The sequence below is a fragment of the Pteropus medius genome, unplaced genomic scaffold (assembly GCF_902729225.1).
Source record: "Pteropus medius unplaced genomic scaffold, Ma_sr-lr_union100, whole genome shotgun sequence".
NCBI classification, from domain to species: Eukaryota; Metazoa; Chordata; class Mammalia; order Chiroptera; family Pteropodidae; genus Pteropus; species Pteropus medius.
Genome location: NW_024344378.1, coordinates 13357899 through 13378551, shown reverse-complemented (window position 1 = coordinate 13378551; position 20653 = coordinate 13357899). Strand labels below are relative to the sequence as shown.

Genomic DNA, 20653 nt, shown 5'->3' with positions numbered 1-20653 from the left:
GTTGAAAGAAGAAAAAGAAATCACCCGCCACTCACAGAAAACCACTGTAAACATTTTCAGTTTCTTGCCAATCTGTTTACTATATGTTGGTTTTGGTTCTTGCATTCTTTGTTCCTTTTTTTTCCTCTTAAACATCTGTGACCATCTTGTCTGTACAGTTGTGAATCTGACCTTATAGCATTTACACTTCCTTATGTTATTAAGGACTCTTTGTAATTGTCATTCTCAAGAGCTACAAAATACCCCGTGGAGTAGATAGAACCATATCCTCCAACGGTTGTTTCCACTGCTTGGGAGAGGACAGAGGACAGGGAGTGGTATGCATTTGTAAATTATGAGTGTTTTTTCAAAAAAACACTTCTGATTCTGGAATGCTTCTTTGAAATCCCGATTGATGCTTAATTGACAACAATTAAGCACTTTGTTCCAAGGAAATTCAAGAGGCTGTTTCCTAAAATGATGCAGGGCAAGGGGCATGGCCCTCCTGGTTGCACACCACCTCACTGTATTTTGATGGGACACTTTCACTGCCACCAAGAGTATGAGAGTCTCATAGTCCCACGGTCACCCTGACACCGCTGGCCTGCCCACTGCTTTCTCACGTTTCCAATATGTTCAATCACTGATTAGACTTGGGATGGTTTATTCTGCCTGTGAAATTTCCCGCCATTAGTGTAGTGGAAAGTGCCCCGGCTCTGCCTCTTGCCTCCTTAGGACTTGGGGCGATTTTCTCACATCTCTCAAATCTTCTGGAAAATAAAAGGAATCATATATAAATTCTCTTAGTAAGTTGTCTTGGATAGTTTCATATTCTCTTTTTCCTTACTCCTTACCCCAGCCCGTGACCGGCTTCCACCACTTGCGGGTCCCAGCCGGGGTTCCAGGAAGTGGCTCATGCCTGAGGGGGGCGGGGCGGGGAAGGGCAGCTGGGGATCACGTGATCAAGCTCCCCACCAGGGGGTGACTAAAATGCCAGTGATGCTAATTATTTGGACTTCCTGGGCAGGGCCATGCACCCTGTGGTAGTGGGGCTTTGGAAGCAACAATAATTAATATTTTGCCGAATGCGATTCTGATCGCCCCTCCGCTGAGCAAAGGGTCCCACCCTGAGCTGGGAGCCCCGTGGGAACTGCCCCAGCTGCATTCCCCGGGGAAGTGATTGTGCAATGGGCACCCGCGGGCTCAGAGTGTGGGGCGGGCTGGCAGAGGATGTGCCCCAGCCTGACCAGCTTAGATAGACAGGAGAGGTGGAGCATTAACCTTTACCTTGAAGTGTCCTGGGCCGGACGCCCACGTGGTCCTGAGTCCACCCTGGGCCTGCCCAGGGCTCCCCATTGGGTGGCTAGGCTCTGGCCCCTCCACGGGTGTGGGAGTGAGGTGACCAGACGCGGCATCTGGGGAGGGCAAAGGGAAATGAAATCGTTCTTTCCCCTGTCGCCCACACCTCCCCGCCCTTCCGAAGAATCATTAGAACCTGAAAGAAGCAGGAGGCTCAGAGGTCTTCATGTCCAACTCTCTCATTCCACGAGGAAGGAAACTGAGGCTCAAGGAGAAGTGAATGGCTCTTCTTCAAGTTTCTATGAGAAACGACCAAAGAGGAGAGCGCACGGAAATTTTGAAAGCACTCTCCATGCCATTGCTTATGATGCCATTTCAATTACTGAGAAAGGCTCTCTGACCCCCAAATTCTCCTCCTACTCCTCAGCTCCTGAAATTCCACTTCCCTTCCCTTACTTTAAAGCCTTGATGCCAACTAAAAGTTAAGCTTCCTCCTGCAGGGATCACGCCCGGTGTGAGTAAGAAGTCATTTCTGTTCCTTTTTCTGAGAGCAGGTGGGAGGGATGGAGGGAGAGAAGGAAGACATAAAACCTCCGTGCGGCAGTCCTCAAACGGCTTTCAGAGTACGTTTCGTGTTTTTGGTTTGCAAGGTACTTGCAATGGCAATCTCCAGTCACCTCTGCAACAATGCGATGAGGCGAGAGAACCCTTAACTGTTATTTGTATTTATCAGGGGAAGGAATGGAGGCTCTGGAAAGTTAAGTGACTTGCCCATGCAGTAGGTAAGTGCCCAGGTGGGTTCCAAATCACGGCACCCAGCTGCTGCCCACAGCCCAGTCAGTACAAGGGTACGATGTTAGGACTTCTGTTGACTGGTTGATAGAAAAGTAGGAAAACAAGTCCTGGAGTTCAGGATTTGCGAGAGCTTGGAGTCATGCAGTACGGAACGCTTGCCTTCTCATTTGAGCTCCACTGTAGCCTTAGGTTAGTATCATCGCATTTTCCAGAGGGAAGGCCTAAGGCCCAGAGAGTGAATCCATGCAACTGTGGGCACCTCCAGGGCAAGGAACTGGGTCATGTCTATCTTTTCATATTTGATCCATAACTTTATCCGTGAATGTCTGTTGAGCGTGTACAGAAAGAATCCTGCAAGATCATCCACTACGCTCTGTGTGTTGCACAGATGAGAAAACCGAGGTCTGCAGGGTTAAGGAATGCGCCTGGACACATAGCTGGTGGCAGAGCTTGGACCTCAGAGCTCTCAATTCCTAGTCTGGTGTCCTTTCCACTTCGTTCCTTCATCCCTTCATTTGTCCAACTACGTGAACGGAGCCCACACTTCTTCAGAAACTATGCTGGGCTCTAGGAATACAAACAGGGTGGGGGATAGTGTCAGGAGAGTGAGGTGTTTGCTTTGGGTACAAAAACCTAACAGGGGTAGCAGAGACGGCAACAAAAAAAACTCAGTGACCAAGATAAATAAAACTTTATTACAATATTTTAACAAAATTAAATCAGCAAACCATAGGCCTACAGCCACTTTTTTGTAAATAAGTTTTAGTAAGACTTTTTTTGTAAATAAGTTTTAGTAAGACTAAGTCCCAGTTCCTGTTTTGAGGACCCCACAGTTTCTTTGGGGAAGAAAAGCCCAAATTAAGTATTTATTTAATTGTCCATGAGTGTCCTCAGGCAGCAAGCAAGGAGTAAAGGGGGGAATGTTCAAGACAGGAAAGGAAATGCACAGAAATCCAGCTGTATGACACTGCTGTGGGTTTATTGGGGGAAATGAGCGCAAAGTTTGTTGATATAGGAGACACAAGGTCAGCAGCCAGGGGAAGGAGGGGTGGTGAGTGACCAGGTCTCAAAAATCATGGGGACAGATGGGGGATAATGCAGAGCCCACCAAGCCGAGAATGTCCCTTAAAGATTTTGGACTTTCTACCATGGATCTGGTGAACTACCCTCAGGCTGACACTGAAATGGGGGGAAATCAGACACAAACCAGAGAGTCTGTTGTCAGAACTACGTTTAAAACCACAATGGATGTGTTTGGCTGGTTGTCCCAGAGGTACCTGTGGTATTTGCCCCCCTCCAGTGCTTGTCCCCCATCCCGATGCTGAGAGGACTTGGTGTTTGGGAAAGAGTAGAGTCCCAGGAAGGTTTAATCTAGGAGGACTTTCTAGAGAGAAAGTGGAGTTGAGGGCAGAATTTTAAAGGAATCGAGAAGATGGATGGAAGCATTCTGAATGACATGGTGTCTGAAAGATGGAACAATTTTGCTTATCTTCTATGAGAAGTAACTGCTCTCACATACATAAAATGGTTGGCATGTCACAAGGACCCAGTGAAAGATGGATGATGAAGAAGGAGGAGCGAGGAAGAGGAAAAGAAAGAGAGAAATGGACTGAGAAGCAGGAGACCTTGGTTCTAGCCACAGCTGTACCTCTGGTTAGTTACGTGAGACTTTGCGGACATCGCTGCCCCTCTCGATACCTATAGATTATTCAGGCTAAGATTTCCACCTCTGAGAGTCCCTGATCATAATAAACACAGAACAATAATAGCTATTGTTTATTACCACCTACCTCATACCAATCTCTCTCCGAAGTGATAAACATATATAGCATTACATTTGAATTTCACAACAAACTTATTCGTGGTCTCCATTATTATCCCCATTATGCTGATAAGGAAACAGAGTCTCAGAGAAATAAACTGTCCAAATGGCAGCTCTAGGTAAGTAGGGGCTCTGACTCTGGGCAGGCAGAGAGATGCTGCCTCCTGGAGGCTGTGTCCTCTACAGAGAAGCATTTTCCCACACTGGAATCAGAGTGGGCCATGGCTCCTGAAGACACCAAGGCTACAGGAAGCTGCTCTCCTTCCTTGTTTCACTGCCCAGTTTCTGTGGCAGCACCAACCCATAATTTGAACATCCCCCCACCCCGACCCATGCCTTCCCCTCAGCCCAGTGACTTTCCCTAAAAGCTGTGTCACTCTTAACAGATGACACTCAGGGAAAAGCTCTGTGGTTGAATCACAGTGACCACTTCCTGTTCCTTTCAGGGTCCCCTTCTCTAGGGCCCTCGCTCTGCCGTGCCGTGTTTAGTAATAAAAGCCATGATATCTGTGACCCCTGGGCTGCTTGGAAAGCTTGGTCACTTCTTTTATGTCCTCATCCTACCAGGCCGAGGGCCACCAGCTCTTAACTTCAGCCCCATTCCACAAATCCTGCTATGTAGAGCCCGGAGGAGACCTTGGATGTCCTGGGCTGTGTACGGAGGCAAAGAGACGATCTCCATCCCCTCAGACTGGTGATGTAAGGTTGATGGGGACAGGTGGGTGGATGTTCAAGCCTCAGCCATGAAGTAAGGGAGTAGTCACTGACCCTGTGGGCGCCTCGTGGGCACCCACTCAGGGGGGTATTGTTGTCTCCACGTACATGGGTCAGCACACAGAGTGGAAAGACAAATACAGACTGGGCTCTGTGTCTCAAGGGAAATCCCAGTTCTCTCCTAGTTGCTCAGAAAGGGTTTCCTGACAAACTGAAACAAATGTTGAGTGTGAAAGCAGAGGAAGTCACCCGATATTTGAGGGGCTGTCCAGAAGAGGAGAGCAGAATCTGGGACCATCTGGACCATTTAGGATCTCGAGAAGTCTTAAGCCTCTAAAGATTATGGTATTTCTTGCCCAAGCCTTACCCTCGTGGAGCATACAAAATGAAGCCATCTAAATCCTAAAAACACCCATAAGGAAGTCCAATAAAGTTCTGATTTTTTCCCCATGATAACCACTTCGGTGCTTTTTTTCTTCTTTTTTCGATACTATCAATTATCAAAGTCCTTTGAAAAAATTTTTTATGCTTTCAAGTGCCTCCACTTTGCTAATTCTATTAGCTCTGTTTGGTCTGTCTGTTGGGTAGATTATCCTGTACTGGGAACAGTGGGTGGTGTCACTGGACCCCACATACCTCCTAATATAGGTTGGATCTCTCTAACCATTTGTGTTGTGTGAGTGCCCCAGGGAGGGAGTCCCTGATCACTGATGTGTTCCCACCCCCACAAAGGCCAGAAGTCCCTATGATGGGGACTTTGAAGAGAAGAATTTCTTTTTCCACTGGGAATGCGAGACCTTGGAAGCCTCGGACCAGCTCTGCAACTACATCTAGAACACCATCTACTGCTACAAGATGGCCCCAGTAGTGGATGGATCAGGACCAAATGGGCAGGATTACGGGGCATCAGTGCCGCCAATCCAAGCACTATGTTCAGTCCTGTTTACATGTACTCCCCCCATTGCTCTAATATGAGCTCCCTGAAAGTCACAACTGCTTTATTAGTTCTTATTTCCCTGGTCCTGGCCCCCAGTTGAATTAATTGCATGACTAGAGTCAGGCGAAAAGAGATGGCGTATTTCTTTTAGGTGGCATATCAATGCACATTCTTTAGACAATAAATAAAATGCCTTCTGATTGTTTAGTGACTTTCCAAAAGGATGCACAGGAAACTGGCCATGGTTTTTGCCTCTGGAAAGGGAGACCAAGGGACTCAAGTCTGAGGGTTGGAGGGAGAGTATTGGTCACCTAATGTCATTTTTATCATGTGCATTTATTAGTTATATCAACTAAAATAAAAATGTTGGGTTTAAAAGTTTCCAAAATGCTTTCAGCACTTCGATTTAACAGTTGTAATTAAGTACTTGTGTGACACGCCTTAGAAGGGGCTCTTAACCATTTAGTCAACTTTACAACTTTCAATTTATGATTTCCACCACACTGAAATGTTTATATTCCAGTACAGAGCTCATTAAACACATCAGGTTAAAAGTGGGCTTGTGATAAGGGCAGCGAGCACACTTTTCTCAAGAGAAGAATAAGAAAAATGAGTGTTTCATTTTGGGTACATCAATTGACAGTCACAAATATAACTAGAACTTCCTGGCAAAAGATTACCCTGTATTCACATTTTTTTGAAAAGAAGTGAATCAAAATAATTCTTAGTTGAAATTGGCTATTCCAGACAAGCCTTACACCAAGGGCGAACAAACTGCGAGATCCAGCTAAATTCGAAGTTCCCCACAGGCTTTTTCAAGGTCTACAGAGTGGACTTCACTGACACCAAGAAGTCTGCAGCCATCCATGAAAGAGAGGGGTATTCCAATTTCAGGACTAATGCTGGGCCATAGAGCCTCTTGCTGACTCCCCGGCAAAACCCACATTTCCTTCTGCCGTCTGTGTAAACCCAGAGTATCGCTGAAATTCTCTGGACCTCAGTTTCATCAACAGTTAATTAGAAAATTAAATTCCTACACTTTGTTCTGTATTCTGACTATGATGCTAGTTACATGAATCTATAATGCAAAGAACTGCATACTAGAAGAAAAAAGTCAATTTTACTGTATAATAATTTAAAAACAAATTTTTTTTAAATCCTGTGCTTTTAGTAAGACACTCCTTACATGGCATTCTTTTAACTGTTTATTCTCTCTGACATCCAGGACAAGATGTAGCTCATAGCAGACATTCAACAAGTTGTATATTTGTGGAGTGAATGAATGAACAAATATTAGAAAGAGTAGAATGCTGATCCCAGGCAGGCACTCAATATTGTTCATTTCTTTCACCTTCTGTTGAGTCATTTCAGATAACAGGACATAGTGCAGATAGATCTTCATAAAACACTAAGGGCTTGCTCAGTTCTCTGCCACTTGGGCAATGTTTGACCTAAGGGGAGAGAAAAGGCAGCTATTGGCAGGGAGAGTGACCTGGCTGATTTCCTATAGCTGTGGATACATTCTATATTGACCAGGTGTCTTCTCTAGCCAGGGACCATGCTAAGTGGTATAGCTACCACGTCCATTTAGACACGTCCCTCTCCTTTCAACTTGGATGATGGAAACTGTGCATTTATCACAAGGCTCTGGGTTAACATATGCTGGAGGATCACTCAGCTTCTGATATTTTCCGTAGCCTCAGCTAATTTTAAATGACCCACTGGGAGCTAGAGTGAAAGAGGCTGGACAGGAAACCAGACAGGGCAGCAAGAGCGTGCCGGCATGGACCCTGGGCCTTCACCCCCCAGTTCTCCCAGCCCTAATCACATCCAGAGGGACCAATTTATTCTAAGTAATCATCAAGAGTGGGAATAATGAAACAGGAAATGAATGTATTCGTTTATAAGGCAATTCCTTGAGTCTGGCAGTGGCAGTGTTATTCTTTCTCCTGAGGATAAGGCAAGTCCAGGCTACTATACAAGCAGAAGTGTGCTCAGAACATAGAGAGCACAGAGGGACCTAGGAATTCTTTACAAGGAGGCAAGCAGTGTTTTAGAAAGAGGGTGGCCTTAGAGTCTTAAGCATTTGACTTTAAACATTGACCCCAGGACTTATTAACGGTGTGAACTTGGGCAAGTAACTTGAAGTCTCTGGGTCAATTTCCCTAGAAGTATAACGGATACAATAACATCTAACTCATACTGTTTCAAAGTGTAAAAGAGATAACATATGGAAAGATCTGGGCACAAACTAGGTAGCACCAAGTGGTCACTTTTTAAAACTGTTTTTTTATAGAGAACTTTCATTTGCAAAGATAATATGTGCATTATTGACTATGGAAAACACTAATAAACCAAAAGGAAAAAATTAAAACCTCCCATAATTCCATCGTTCAGAAGGAACTGTTGGTAACATTATATTTGTCCTTCCAAGCTTTCTATGTATTATTATTTTTAAAAACAAAAATGAGATCCTACTCCCATGTGGTCTTAAAACCTGCTTCTTTCACTTATGAGTGAGTATTGACATTATCCCATGTCTTTAAACGATCTTCTACAGCATCATATTTTTAAATGTCTGGCATAGTGTCCTAACATATGGCCATACCATCATTTATTTAACTAATTTCATACTGTTCAGCATTTTCACTATTATAAACAAAGCTGAAATGCACATCTTAGCCGCTGAACATCTTTTATTATTTCCCTATGAAGAATTTCCTGAAGGAGAATTGTGGCTGATTCTGACAGACAGCCTTCCGAAACTTTTGTGCCCATCTACCAAGTCCAGCAATGTCAATTGTCTTGATGGCAGGTGAACCTCGTTTTCTTCATTTTCTTCTCTCTAGTAGTTATAGTCTGATCACTTTTTCTCCTCTGCTCTAGAAATATTTCCATCCAAATACATAAATTTGGTCTCCCAGCCTCACGAGGCCTCTTCTGCCCCGTCTAGTTCTGGAGACACAAGTTCTGACTATTATCTTTTGCCAGTTTTCAATCCCAGCCACCAAGTCCTGTCTCACAGAGACCGATGATAATTAGATGACTGTTGATCTGTTATTGATTACACGTCCCAAATCTCATCAGCCTTGTTCACAAATCTCATCTAGGGTGAGTTCCTTCCTGAGAAGATTGTCACAGATAGCTAATACCATTTCATTTTCTGTAGATACTCCTGGTTTCCACTTCCAAGAATGAGTCTGGCTTCATCTCTAAAGGCAGGGGTGGATGGGGAGGACGTTTTATCTAAGCCAAAAGTAGCAAATTGGGTTCCTGGGACAAACATCAGGAAATGGGGGTTCAGATCAAAGGAAGGGCAGCCATGGGGGAAAGGGGTGTGGCAGAAGCAGAGGGCCTTCTTCCTTGTCTCTTTGGCCCCACATCACTCTAATCTCTGTTTCTATCATCACATTGGCCTCTCTGACTCTCCTGCCTCCTTCTTTCCTGTACAAGGAGCCTTCTGAGTTCATTGGGCCCACCCAGATAATCCAGGATAATCTCCCCATCTGAAAATCCTTAACTTAATCATACCGGCAAAGTCCTTTTTGCCATGTAAGGTCACATAATCATAGGTTCTGGGGATCAGGACTTGGACATATTTGGGGTCATTATTCTGTCCACCTCATCTGGCAAGCCACTTTCCCTCTCTGGCCTCTTCCGCAAACTGTGAATCTTTGACAGAAAGCTCTCCAGGGTCGCTTCTAAGTTTGGCTAGTGGGAATATTTTAAAATGTGAAATGTAGGACTGAGGGGTAGGAACTACACTGAATTTCTCCCAGATTTCCCTAATTCTCTTTCTGGGACTCCATCCTCTCCCCTGAATGCTACCGATGTCATCTGTACTTATATGTCTATTGATTGGACCAGCCCACACAGAGCGCTTATTACCTGCCAGACTATTCTAAGCACTTCACAGCTATGAAATCATTTAACCTTCATAAAAACCCAGTGAACGAATCGGAGTGACAACCCCTATTTTCAACAGAGAGGTTGAAAAACTTGGAAAAGATTGCAGAGCAGCAGGGCTAAGGCCTAACCTCAGCTTTCTGACTGTAAAGTCTGTACACTTAACCATTGGTGGCCCAGCCTCTCCTCAAAACCTTTGACCCGGTCACACAGCCATTGTTTAAGTCTCTTCCAGACTGTGAGTAAGTCAAGAGCAGGAGTCTTGTCTAATTCTGTGAATTCCAGCTCTGATACACGCCTGGAACACAAACGAATGAATGAATGGTGAATGGTAAATAGTGAATGGATGAATGAGTAATGAATGAGTGAATGAATAAATATGGGCATTATTTTTTATTTACCTGAGAATCTTTTGCAGATCAGACCCTTGGTGGCAAGACATAATAACAACCATTAAATGGGACACTTCAAAAGAGAGCGTGATCCTCATGCCACAAGGTAGGTTGCTGTTATTATTCTCATTTTACAGACAAGTAAATTGCAGCAGAAAGAAGGTCAGTAACTTGCCCAAGGCCAGGAACTGAATTTGAGTTGAGATTTTCTTGACTTCCATGTTTGCATCACAAAGGTTAGCATGAACTCTCCGAGGCCTGTGTCCTTAAAGTTTGGCCCAGGTATAACTCTAGATACCCAAAGAGAAGGAAGGAAGCAAAGGAACATTTTATTAGGCAACTACTACATGGCAGGAGTTGGGCGAGATGATCTCTGAGCTCCAACTCAGCTTACTTTTTTAAAGCCGGCACTGTGTGCTTATTGCATGTCAGGCGCTATGCTAAGAACTTCACATACGTTATGTAATTACATCCTCATGACACCCTCCTGGTGCTACTATTATTTCCATTTTAGAAATGGGGAAACTGGGGCTTAGACATACAGATATTGTCCAAGGTTACACAGTTCCCACAAGGCCCAACCTGAGATTTAACTGAGGCTTTTTTAATTCTTAGCCAACTCTTATGCATACCCTATGCTGCCTCCAGTTACCCCAGACAGCCTTTGGAGTGAGAACATCCTGTGTTCCTACAGAAATCGGAACAATGCTGGAGTAGACGTGGGATGAGTTCCTTAATGTGTGGGCCCCTTTTCCTTTGGATTTCAAAGACTCGCTTTGGTGAAGTTCTGTTAGAGTCAAAAGGTGACATCCTTCCATGGACTACTGGCCAAGGCTCAGAGTCCAGCCGTGGCACCTCAAGGGCTTGGCCGTTTGCTCTGATCTTGTTATCAAGGCAACTCAAGATGGCTCTGTGGCTCCGTAGTTATTCAACCTCTTGCTTCCTTGTCTTCCCACATTTTCAGGAGAACACTGGAGAGATGGCAGCTCCAAGTGGCCCACTTGTCAAGGATTGAGGCAATACTGGCCTGAAATAAAAACAGTTTCCAGGACCTTCAAGGCCTCAGACAGAAAGAGCTATATTCTCTAAACACTGAGAGCGGAAGCTGTCTGTCTCATTCATAGCTGTGCCCCAGAGCCTTATGTGGGGCCTGGAACAAAACAGGTGCTCGGTAAATGTTGAATGAATGAACTCATTATGGAAAGGGGCTCCCTAATCACCAGGAAACTGGGGTAGAGCAATGGGTTCATACTTGTAGTGGTAACCCATTATAAAAGTACATGTGTGTGAACACGTCTGTTTGCCCCAAAGCGAAGGCTCAACAGCCCGTGTGATATGCTGGCCCATGTCCTTCCACTTCTTTTCTCTACCTCTTGTGAGCTGGAGCTGTCAATGCAGACGGTTCCTGCATAGCTAACCCAGGCTTCTGGACTGAAAGATCTCCCTTCTTTCTCTCCCTCTCCCTCTCTCCACCAGCCCCTCTCTCTCTTTCTCTCTCTCCGTACAATACACGTAATACAAAATTTACCATCTTCGCTATTTTTAAATGTACAGTTCAATGGCATTATGTAGGTAGATTCATACTGTTGTGCAACCAATCTCCAGAACTCTTCATCTTGCAAAACTGACTCTTAAGCCTTGTGTTGTCCTACCTTCACCTATTTTCTTGGATTTTAGCTATAAATACATAGACAGTGGGTTTTGAACTCTTTAGTAAGTCTTAGTGTGGTACGGGACAGTACTGGTGCTCAATAAATGTTCTCTGGGTAATTGATTTGGCTGCGTTTAATTTTTTCCTGCGTGCTTCAGTCTCTCGGTTTAAAAGCAAATTTGGCTTTAGGATGCACTTTATAATTATAAGTACTTCTTGACTGCCCTCTAGTGGGAAAAAAATGAAGAAGTGAAACTCAGAACTGTTTATCTTTCTGCTGGAATAAAGTGGCCCCTTTTTCCCTAACTTACTGGACTTCGTACTATCCAAAATTGTGACCACTCCAAAATCATCAGTTAATCTTTACCTTACAGATGAAGCAGATGCACAGAACAGTGGTGAAGGACCAGTCTTGTAAAATTTTTTTCATCTGTTGCAAACCAATCTATTTGTAAAATACGATAAAAATGAAAAATTAGATAAATTATATTAAAAAACAAAGGCATACAAAATAAAAATCTAACTCATTATCAGATTCAACAGACAAAATTAAATTTCAATAAAAAAATCATAACAAACATAACAAAAAAATAATTGCAAAATCTGTATGTGTGGTTCATTGAGTGTGCATGTTATAGGTGATTAATACAAGAATTGCTATTATGCTAATTACTTTTTGTTGTTCTGCAATCATAACTAAACAAAAAATCATAAGTGAAATGTAGTGTTTCCTTACTTCAAGTGAACACATGTATATTAATATTAAGGGTAATATAGACAAATGCACATGTTTAGGGCTCGTTAGCCTATCTAAACCAGGTAGAATGGAATAGAATGCTACTCGTAAGGTATAAGGTCTATAGAAACTGTTTCTATGTCTCGCTTTTATAAGAGCTCTAGTGGAGAAACCAGCATCACAGAGGTTTGTTGATGGGAATGGAAAAAGTTTTAAAGCAATTTTAGGAAGCTCAGGATTTTCATTTTTTGTTTTTATCTAAAATGAAGCAAATGATTGTTTTCAAAATTCACCTTCAATTCTCTATCCATTGCTAGTTGCACCAATTTATCTTGTAAAGTTATATAGTTAAATCAAATTACCTTTCAATGAAAGCCATGGTTTCTGAATCCCTGAATTTCCCATAACATTGTGAATTATGCAAAAGCTAATGTATTAAATTCTAGATGATTCTCTTTATAATGTGATAACTAATGTTAAACTAGACACTGTTTAGTTCAGCTAAAATTGCAAAACTTTCTTAATGAAAGAAGCAGCGTGTTGAAGTACATTCTCATGTAAGTTCTTTAATTTTGGTAATAACTTCAGAAGGTTTTTCTGTCTATGCAGCAGCACCGTTAGAGCACATTCCTACACCAGACTTAAACTCAAACCATATTCCTTGACAGTGTAATCCTTCATAGTTTTTTGCAGTTCAGAGATAGTCGTTTGTCATCAATGAAGCTGAAAAAAATTCTTTCTCATATCTCTAGCATGTTCAAATTGCATATTATACCGAATTAATTGTCATGTTAGCAGCATGTGTGCATTGAACAACCCCTGAGGCTGAGACGAAATTGCAGCCTGGTTGGTCAACACTTAACTCGCATTAACTAGAATTTTATATTTACTTATGTTCTTTTTTCTGATGTAAAATTCATATACGATGAAATGGAACATTCTTTTCTCTTATTTATTTTTATTTTTTTAATTTATTAATATTTTTGGTGACATTGGTTAATGAAATCCAGTAAGTATTTTTTTATTTTAATTTTTAATTGTTTATCGGGGTAACATTGATTAATATAAATATATAATTTTCAGATGTACATTATCATTTGACATCTGTGTAATATATTGTGTGTTTACCTCCAGTAAGTTTCAGGTGTACAATTTAACACAATTTAATTGCATTGTGTATTTCCTTCCCATAGTTAGATTTCTTTCTGTCACCACATATTTAACCCCTTTTACTCCATCTACCTCTCTCCTCCCCACTCCCCTTCTACCCTCTGGTAACCATTAGTCTATTGTCCATGTCCATGAGCCTCTGTCCTGTTTGTTTGTTGCTTTTAGGTTTATATCCCACATATAGTGATACCATGTGATTTTCAACTTTTTCCGTCTGGCTTATTTCACTTAGCATGATTATCTCAAGGTCCATCCATGTTGTCGCAAATGGCAGTATTTCATCTCTTCTCATGGCTAATATTCCATTGTACATATGTACCATAGCTCCTTTATCCAATCATCTATCATAGGACACTTTGGTTGCTTCCATGTCCTGGCCACTGTGAATAATGCTGCTATGAACATCGGTGTGCAAATATCTTTTCGGATATGAGTTTTCAAAATGGAAAATTCTTAAGCGAATAGTTTTGCTAAATGCATAAACCTTGGAACCCAAATCCCTATAAAGATATAGAACATTACCAACACCTCCCATAAAATTCCTTTATTTTACTTCCCAATTCCCCTCTAGACTCCCTGAAGCAATTACTTTTCTGATTTTTTTCCATTATAGATTTGTTTCACCAGTCCTAGAACATCATATACATATAGTTATACAGTATGTGTTCATTTGGAATATATATATTTGAATTCTCATTTTTGAGATTCATTGGTATAAGATTTTCAGTATAATATTTTTGAGATTCATCCATGTCATATATCTGTCATTTCTTAATTGTCACTGTAAAGATATACCTCAATTTATTGATTAAGCCATCTGTGGATAGACATTTGGGTTGTTTCCAGTTTGAGACCATTGTGAATAAAGCTGCTATGAACACTTTTAAACAGTCATTGGAGACATATGTGTTCATCTTGGGAAAACACCTATGCATGAACTTACTAGGTCATAGGGTAGATTTATACTTAGTTTTATGAGAAAATAAAACTTTTTGCTAAGAGGTTGTATTACATTACATTTCCATCATAAATGTTGCTCCAAGATCTTGCCAAGATTTAGTGTTGTCAGTATTTTTAATTTTAGCCATTCTGATGGGTGCGTAGTGGTGTAAAAGCAAATCTTAAGTATGCTGAATTTTAAAATGTTCCAAGATTTCAGAGTCTTGAGAACAGCTAAAATATATATGGTAAAAAGTATAAAATGTGAAATTCCGTCTGAAAAAATTGATTGACTGAGGTATCATTTGTATGTTTGTTTTTTAACCAAAAAAAAAAAAAATTATATAATGTCTGCATTAAATGGTTTTTAAATCAACAATTTTTTTCTAGCTGGGTTCCAACCTGGAAAAAAGAAATTTGACTTTGGGCTACAGGCCAAGGAATTGGAAAAAATCTTGGGACTGAGGTTAGTGTCTTTGAGTTTTGCCTCTAGCAAAAACTCTGGTTCTAGAAAGGTTATGTGGGGAAAAGGTGAACTTCTCTCTTCTTAGTTAATAACTCATTTTTCATTTTGTTACTCTCCCCAAAGAAAAATACTTATACTGAATTTGGAGATTTTGTATTAAATAGATTTTAAATTATAAAAGATAATTTTAAAATATAATTAAATTGGAAAAAGTATCACTTTATCTTATTGTTAAAGAATGTAATTTTGTGTCTAACTCTGTAGTTACACAATTACTAACGAATGAAAAGTAAGGAATTTGGAACATGTTATATTTGATCCCATACCAGAATTTGAATTTCCTCATTTAACTAGCTAAAGCTTTGTGTAAAGATGATGTAAACATGAGATTTCAAAAGTATATTTGCAATTATGGTGTATTTTAATTATATACACCACTGGTATCTTTTATGAAATGGTTCTAGAATGACCTAGACAATCCATACATTATACAAATCTGCACATGGTTGAAATCTGGGTATGGTTTAAAGATGCATAGTTAAATTTTTTTCAGTTTTTTGAGGGGGCTTTATTGAGATATATTTCACATACAATAAAATTCACCCATTTAAAGAAGTTCAGTGGTTTTAATATATTCAAAAAGTTGTGCAACCATCATTATAATCTAATTTTAGTTTATTTATTCATTTATTTATTTTTATTTTATTATTATTTTTTTTTTAGGCAAGGCAACCCTTGGTTGACCTCACAGATTGCAAGGACCTTGTCAGCTTACAATCCCTGATTTTTTTATTTTTTACACCTACAGCATCTGGTCTTTCTAGGTGGTCTCCCATCCAAGTACTAACCAGGCCTGACCCTGCTTAGCTTCCAAGATCAGACAATTTTAGTATATTTAGAACACCCTCCCAAAACACCTGGTGCCCCACTGCCAAATCTTCTCACCCAATCTCCAGCCCCAGAAAATCACTAATCCATTTTATGTCTCTACAGATTTGCCTATTCTAGATATTTCATATAAATGGAATCATATATGCTCTTTGTGACTGGATTCTTCCACTTAGCATAACGTTTTCAAGATTCATCCTTGTTGCATTGGTATTCTTAAAATGTATGTATCAGTACATTCTTAAGCAAGTATCAGTATTCTTTTTTATTGCTGGATCATATTTCATTGTAAGGATAGACCATATTTTGTTTATCTATCTATCCATCAGTTGGACGTTTAGATTATTTCTACTTTTCAGCTATTATGAATAATGCTGCTATGAACATTCATATACGGATTTTTGTGTGAATTTCACTTCTCTTGGGCATATACTTAGGAATGAAATAGCTGGATCATATGATAAATTCTATGTGTAACTTTTTGAGGAACAGCCGAAAAGACTGCACCATTTTATTCTCTCCAGCGAATAATATGAGGGTTCCAATTTCTTCATATCATAGCCAACACCTATTATTGTCTGTCTTTTCTATTTTAGCTATCCTAGTGGGTGTGAAGTGGTATCTGACTGTGGTTTTGATTTGCATTTCCCTGATGATTAGTGATCATAAGCATCTTTTGATAAGTGTATTGGCCATTTGGGAAACTGTATTCAAATCCTTTGCCCATTTTTAAACGGAGTTATTTATCTTCTTATTGAGTTGTAAGAGTTTTTTTTATATATTTTGAATCCAAGTCCCTTGTCAGATAATAATTGATAAACATTTTCTCCCAGTCGATGGCATGTCTTTTTACTTCTTTTGATGCACACAAGTTTTGATGAAATATAATTTATCTATTTTTCTTTTATCACTAGTGCTTTTGGTGCCACATTTAAAAAAACATTGCCTAATCCATGGTAAGAGATTGACTATTATGTTTTCATCTAGAGGTTTCTACTTTTAACTCTTACATTTAAGTCTATGACTCATAAGGATCTGTGGTTATGGATAATAGACCATGCAGTTCTAGGAGTGAGACAGATAGGAAGCCAATGAGGGTAGAGCTTCACTTACATACCAAATTATATTAAACTTGGGTGAGCAGAGGCTTATGCCAGTCATCCCAATGGAAAATTACAACCCCAACCCAGTTTCTAGACCTGAGCCAGAACTCACACTGCAGCCCATCAGTTGAAGGGAAGTCTGGGTCCTGAGGAAGGTGTATTCCTTCCTTAGGTATATTCAGTATCAATTTCTCCAATCTGACCCTAAAAGGTATCAGAGTAACTGAGCCCAGGGAAAAGGGGAACACCTACATCTTTTGAGTGCTATTAGATACAACAAGATCTGAGTTGGCAGTGATACGTAGAGAGAGCAAACACATTTATGGCAAACACATTCATGGCTCCCATGATACAGGAGAAGTGTACAGAGGCCAGCTGATAAATGAAGTCCTGGCCCAACTTTGTTTCACATTGGTTGCCATGGGTCCGCAAACTCATCTTGTGGTCATTTTGCTGGCCCATGTGTGTGCAGTCATGGAGACAAATATTCTTAGACACTGACAGAAATTCCACATTAGTTTCCAGATCTATGAACTAAGAGCCATTATGGTAGGAGAGGCCAAATGGAAATCCCTAAAACTGCCTTAAGCCAGCCAAGATAATGAATTAGAAGTAGTCTCACTTCTTGGGCAGAATGGCAGGGATGAGTACCATCTCAAAGAATGAGGAGTAGTTGTCTCCATTACATCCCTATTTAATTCATCAGTTTGGTTCCTGCAAAAGATAGATGAATCCTTTCAGATGATAGTGGTCTAGCCACTTAAGCCTAAATTAACTCAGCTGCCACATTGAATGTGGAATCTTTACTAGAATAGCTCAACACAGCCTTTGGCCCTTATTATTCAGCTGTTAATTGGCAAATGTATTTTTTTAATCATCTGGAAGGAGCGAAGCATTCTTGCAGCGCAGGCAGCAATTTACATTCAAGTCTTACTTTTGGGCCACATTAATCCTGTCATACTGTAGTCTGAAAAGTCCTTAATCATCTCATCATTGAGCAGAACATGATGTTGGGCAACTATATTGGTAATATCACGTTCCTCAGACCTGGGAAGGAGGAAGTGGCACATATTCTGGATACCCTAGAGGTGTCCAGAATACAGTACTGTGGCACAAAAATTATTTTGAGGGGAAAGTATTTGAGGTCCTGAAATCTCTTATCTGCCTAAAAGCAGAGCCTCCCAAAAGAGGTCAAAAGAACTCAATTGTCTAATGTCCCCCCCTGCCCCCTTGGACATCCAGAGAAATCTTACTCTTATAATGAGGTGAGATGTCTCCACACTACACCCAAACAGGCAATGTCACAAAAACTAGCATGCTGCCATGGGTGGGATGGGGTCATTGGGAGACTTTAAATACCAATAGCTGGCATATATGAGCCACTGCATTGTAGTAAATACTTTGCTTTCCCGTATTTTTCATTCGTAAGTATTGTGTACTTTCTAGGAAAAGATTACTAAAGAAACAGCAGGGACGAGATAAAGTCCCTTTTTTCTTGGATTTATATTGTAGAGGCAGACAACAAATACACAAATATAAATAAGCGTGTCAAATTCTCAAAATCACCTTTTTATATTTTAGGTTTTCACTGACCTTTTTTTCTGCCTGTATGAATTATGGAAACTAATTGTATACGATTCATTTAATATGGAAGTCTAAGGAAGTAAAAATCTCATCACTGTGAAGATCATAAACGTTTTGTTAACCATCCTTCCATCTATATATCTGTATAAGTAAATAGGATAATTTTATACTTCCTGTTTTTAATTATAATCATGAAGAGGTTTTGTCATCAGGCTTAAAACTTTAAATACTGTAGTAACATGCCTACAATCATAGTAAGAAATTGACAATGTAGAGATGCTAATGTAGAAATGTTTAAAGAGGTTGTTTGTTTGTTTGTTTGTTTAAGCCAAGGGCGTGGACACGAAAGAAATTAGGCTTTTAAAATAGCTCGATCTAAAAATAATTAGGGCTGGAACGGCCTTCAGCAGCGAGGACCGACTTGAATGGCTATTGAGTGGCAGGTAATTTTACAGCGACACAGAGATGCAATTTCTAACCAAGTTTTTCCCCTAAAACTGATAGAGATCAGATACACTTAATATTGCCACTAGTAACTATTTTTCAAGCTGTTTAAAAAAAAAAAAGGAGCATTTAATCTATCTAAATCTTTTTTTGTTGCATTTGTCCAGGTCTGCCTAGACTTACAGTAAATGGCAGAGCAGTAACAGCAATCTCGGTATTAATTATCACGTTATTAAATTTTCCAGCAACAAGTCCCTGGGGGGCTGTCCTGCGAGTGGGCAGTGTGGAGCCAGAAAGGGCCGTTCTAAGCTCATAAAAGTTCCACGAGCGAGACAATGGAGCAGCAGAATTTCCACACACTGAACCACTATTCTGCAGGTTCGCAGTTAGGCACCGCCCGCGCGGTGGCGGGGTGGTGGGGAGGGTCTGTATTTTAAAACAGCTCGAGATCACGTGGCCGCCCGCCCGCGCTGCTACTGGCCCTCCGACTCTTACACTTGGCTTTGGCGCCGAACCTTTCCCCCTTTGTGGGCGCAACCATTGGCTCCGCGCTCGGAGGGAATACAGGCCAACTTCACGATCAAGACTTTTCTGAATGAAGCTTCCAGCTAAGTCTCAGGAAATATTCAGCTAAGAATTGAAGGATCAACTGAAATCCATCTAAGGACGCCGTGGAAGGCTCCTTTTGCCAATATCGACGAGCAGACCTACTCCGACTCCCCCTACGCTTTGTGCGGGGGGGGAAAGCGAGAGTGGTTCCGTCCGACGCGCGGACTCCGCCTCCACGGGCGCCGCCATTTTGTTTGGCTGGAGGGGAGCGAGCGGCGCTTGGGGGAGGGGTCTTGTAGGCGCCTCACCTGGCCCCGAGGCCGCGCTGTTTCTTCTTGAGGTGGGGAGCCCATCTCCCCGGCTAGGAGTGCGGAACCATGTACATAAAGCAGGTAAGGCCAGCGCGTACCTTCTACCCCTCACGGGCCCGTGAGGACCGTTTCTGGAGGCGGGGGTGTCGCCTTGCGACCCGCGGCCTCTCGCCTCTCACTTCTCCCCTCCCAGCTGAGTGGACCCGAGCTGGACTGGGACGGTGGGGAAGGGGAGAGGGCCCGCCTCGGGAGCGCAGGGGCCGCCGAGAATTGGGGCGACCCTCTGCAGCCCGGGCCTTTGTGCAAGGCGCTGGTCTGAGGGAGGCAGGACCTCCGAGGAGTGTGGACGGGCTGGCGGGGTGGGCCTTGTAGAGGAACTGGGCCTTTCCGGGTGGGCCAGGGGCGAGAGAGCTGGCCGTGTGGGCCGAGGGCCCCGGGCCCGAGCTGGCTGGGGGCCGCGCCGGTGGCCGCGCGGAGGGGAAGCTGCCTTGTCCTGCGGGGAGAGAGCCCCGCGTGGGCCATCTGGGTGAGCTGTGTGGAGAAATGTCTCTTCGGCCCGGGGGTGCCCCGGAGGCACAGGCTGAGGTGTCAGCTTACCCGGGGGCCTTTCTCCTCCCCTACTCACCGGAGAAGTGAAAAGGACTCTGCTTGCAGAATGTGTAGCGCCTCATTCAGTTGTTTACTTCTGTCAAAATGGTCTTCCCGCGCTAGAGTCCACCACAAAGATGAGCCCATTCACACTCTTGGAAAAGTTTCTCTTTTGGATATGTTGGACTCTTAGCGCTCCTTTCTTGGAACGTCTGCTCTTTTTTGGCTGGCCCGTGTATCTCTTGGAGTCGGGAAAGCTGGAGTCAGTCTGCCTGCTTGATGCTTTAACACTGTGAAGTTCCCTGTTCCGGCGAACCTTGCACGGTGTACTTGATTTTGACACTCCCTTAGGCGGTTATTAATTAAAACAACAAGGGCAA

At 42.1% G+C, this 20653-nt stretch overlaps 1 protein-coding gene and 2 long non-coding RNA genes across 4 annotated transcripts in view; 1 reads left to right on the top strand and 2 right to left on the bottom strand.

Annotated features, from left to right (window-relative positions):
- Nucleotides 1-463: 463 nt before the first annotated feature.
- LOC120609104 (uncharacterized) lies at nt 464-2671 on the bottom strand. Its single transcript, XR_005654671.1, has 3 exons — nt 1475-2671; nt 1267-1394; nt 464-749 (listed from the first exon to the last, which is right to left on the bottom strand). It is a non-coding gene; the product is annotated as an uncharacterized LOC120609104 (long non-coding RNA).
- A 3211-nt stretch (nt 2672-5882) lies between these two features.
- On the bottom strand, nt 5883-20560 carry LOC120609103 (uncharacterized). Of its 2 annotated transcripts, XR_005654670.1 has the most exons (4): nt 20311-20560; nt 11863-11940; nt 9854-10134; nt 5883-9750 (listed from the first exon to the last, which is right to left on the bottom strand). It is a non-coding gene; the product is annotated as an uncharacterized LOC120609103 (long non-coding RNA). The 2 variants fall into 2 exon arrangements; XR_005654669.1 differs by having other exon boundaries at nt 5883-10134.
- SMC3 (structural maintenance of chromosomes 3) overlaps nt 19376-20653 on the top strand; it is a 30622-nt gene continuing 29344 nt past the window's right edge. The window contains exon 1 of the mRNA XM_039871243.1: nt 19376-19766. Coding sequence (XP_039727177.1) covers nt 19752-19766 — 15 coding nt within the window. The 5' untranslated portion in view covers nt 19376-19751. The remainder of the gene's footprint in view (nt 19767-20653) is intronic.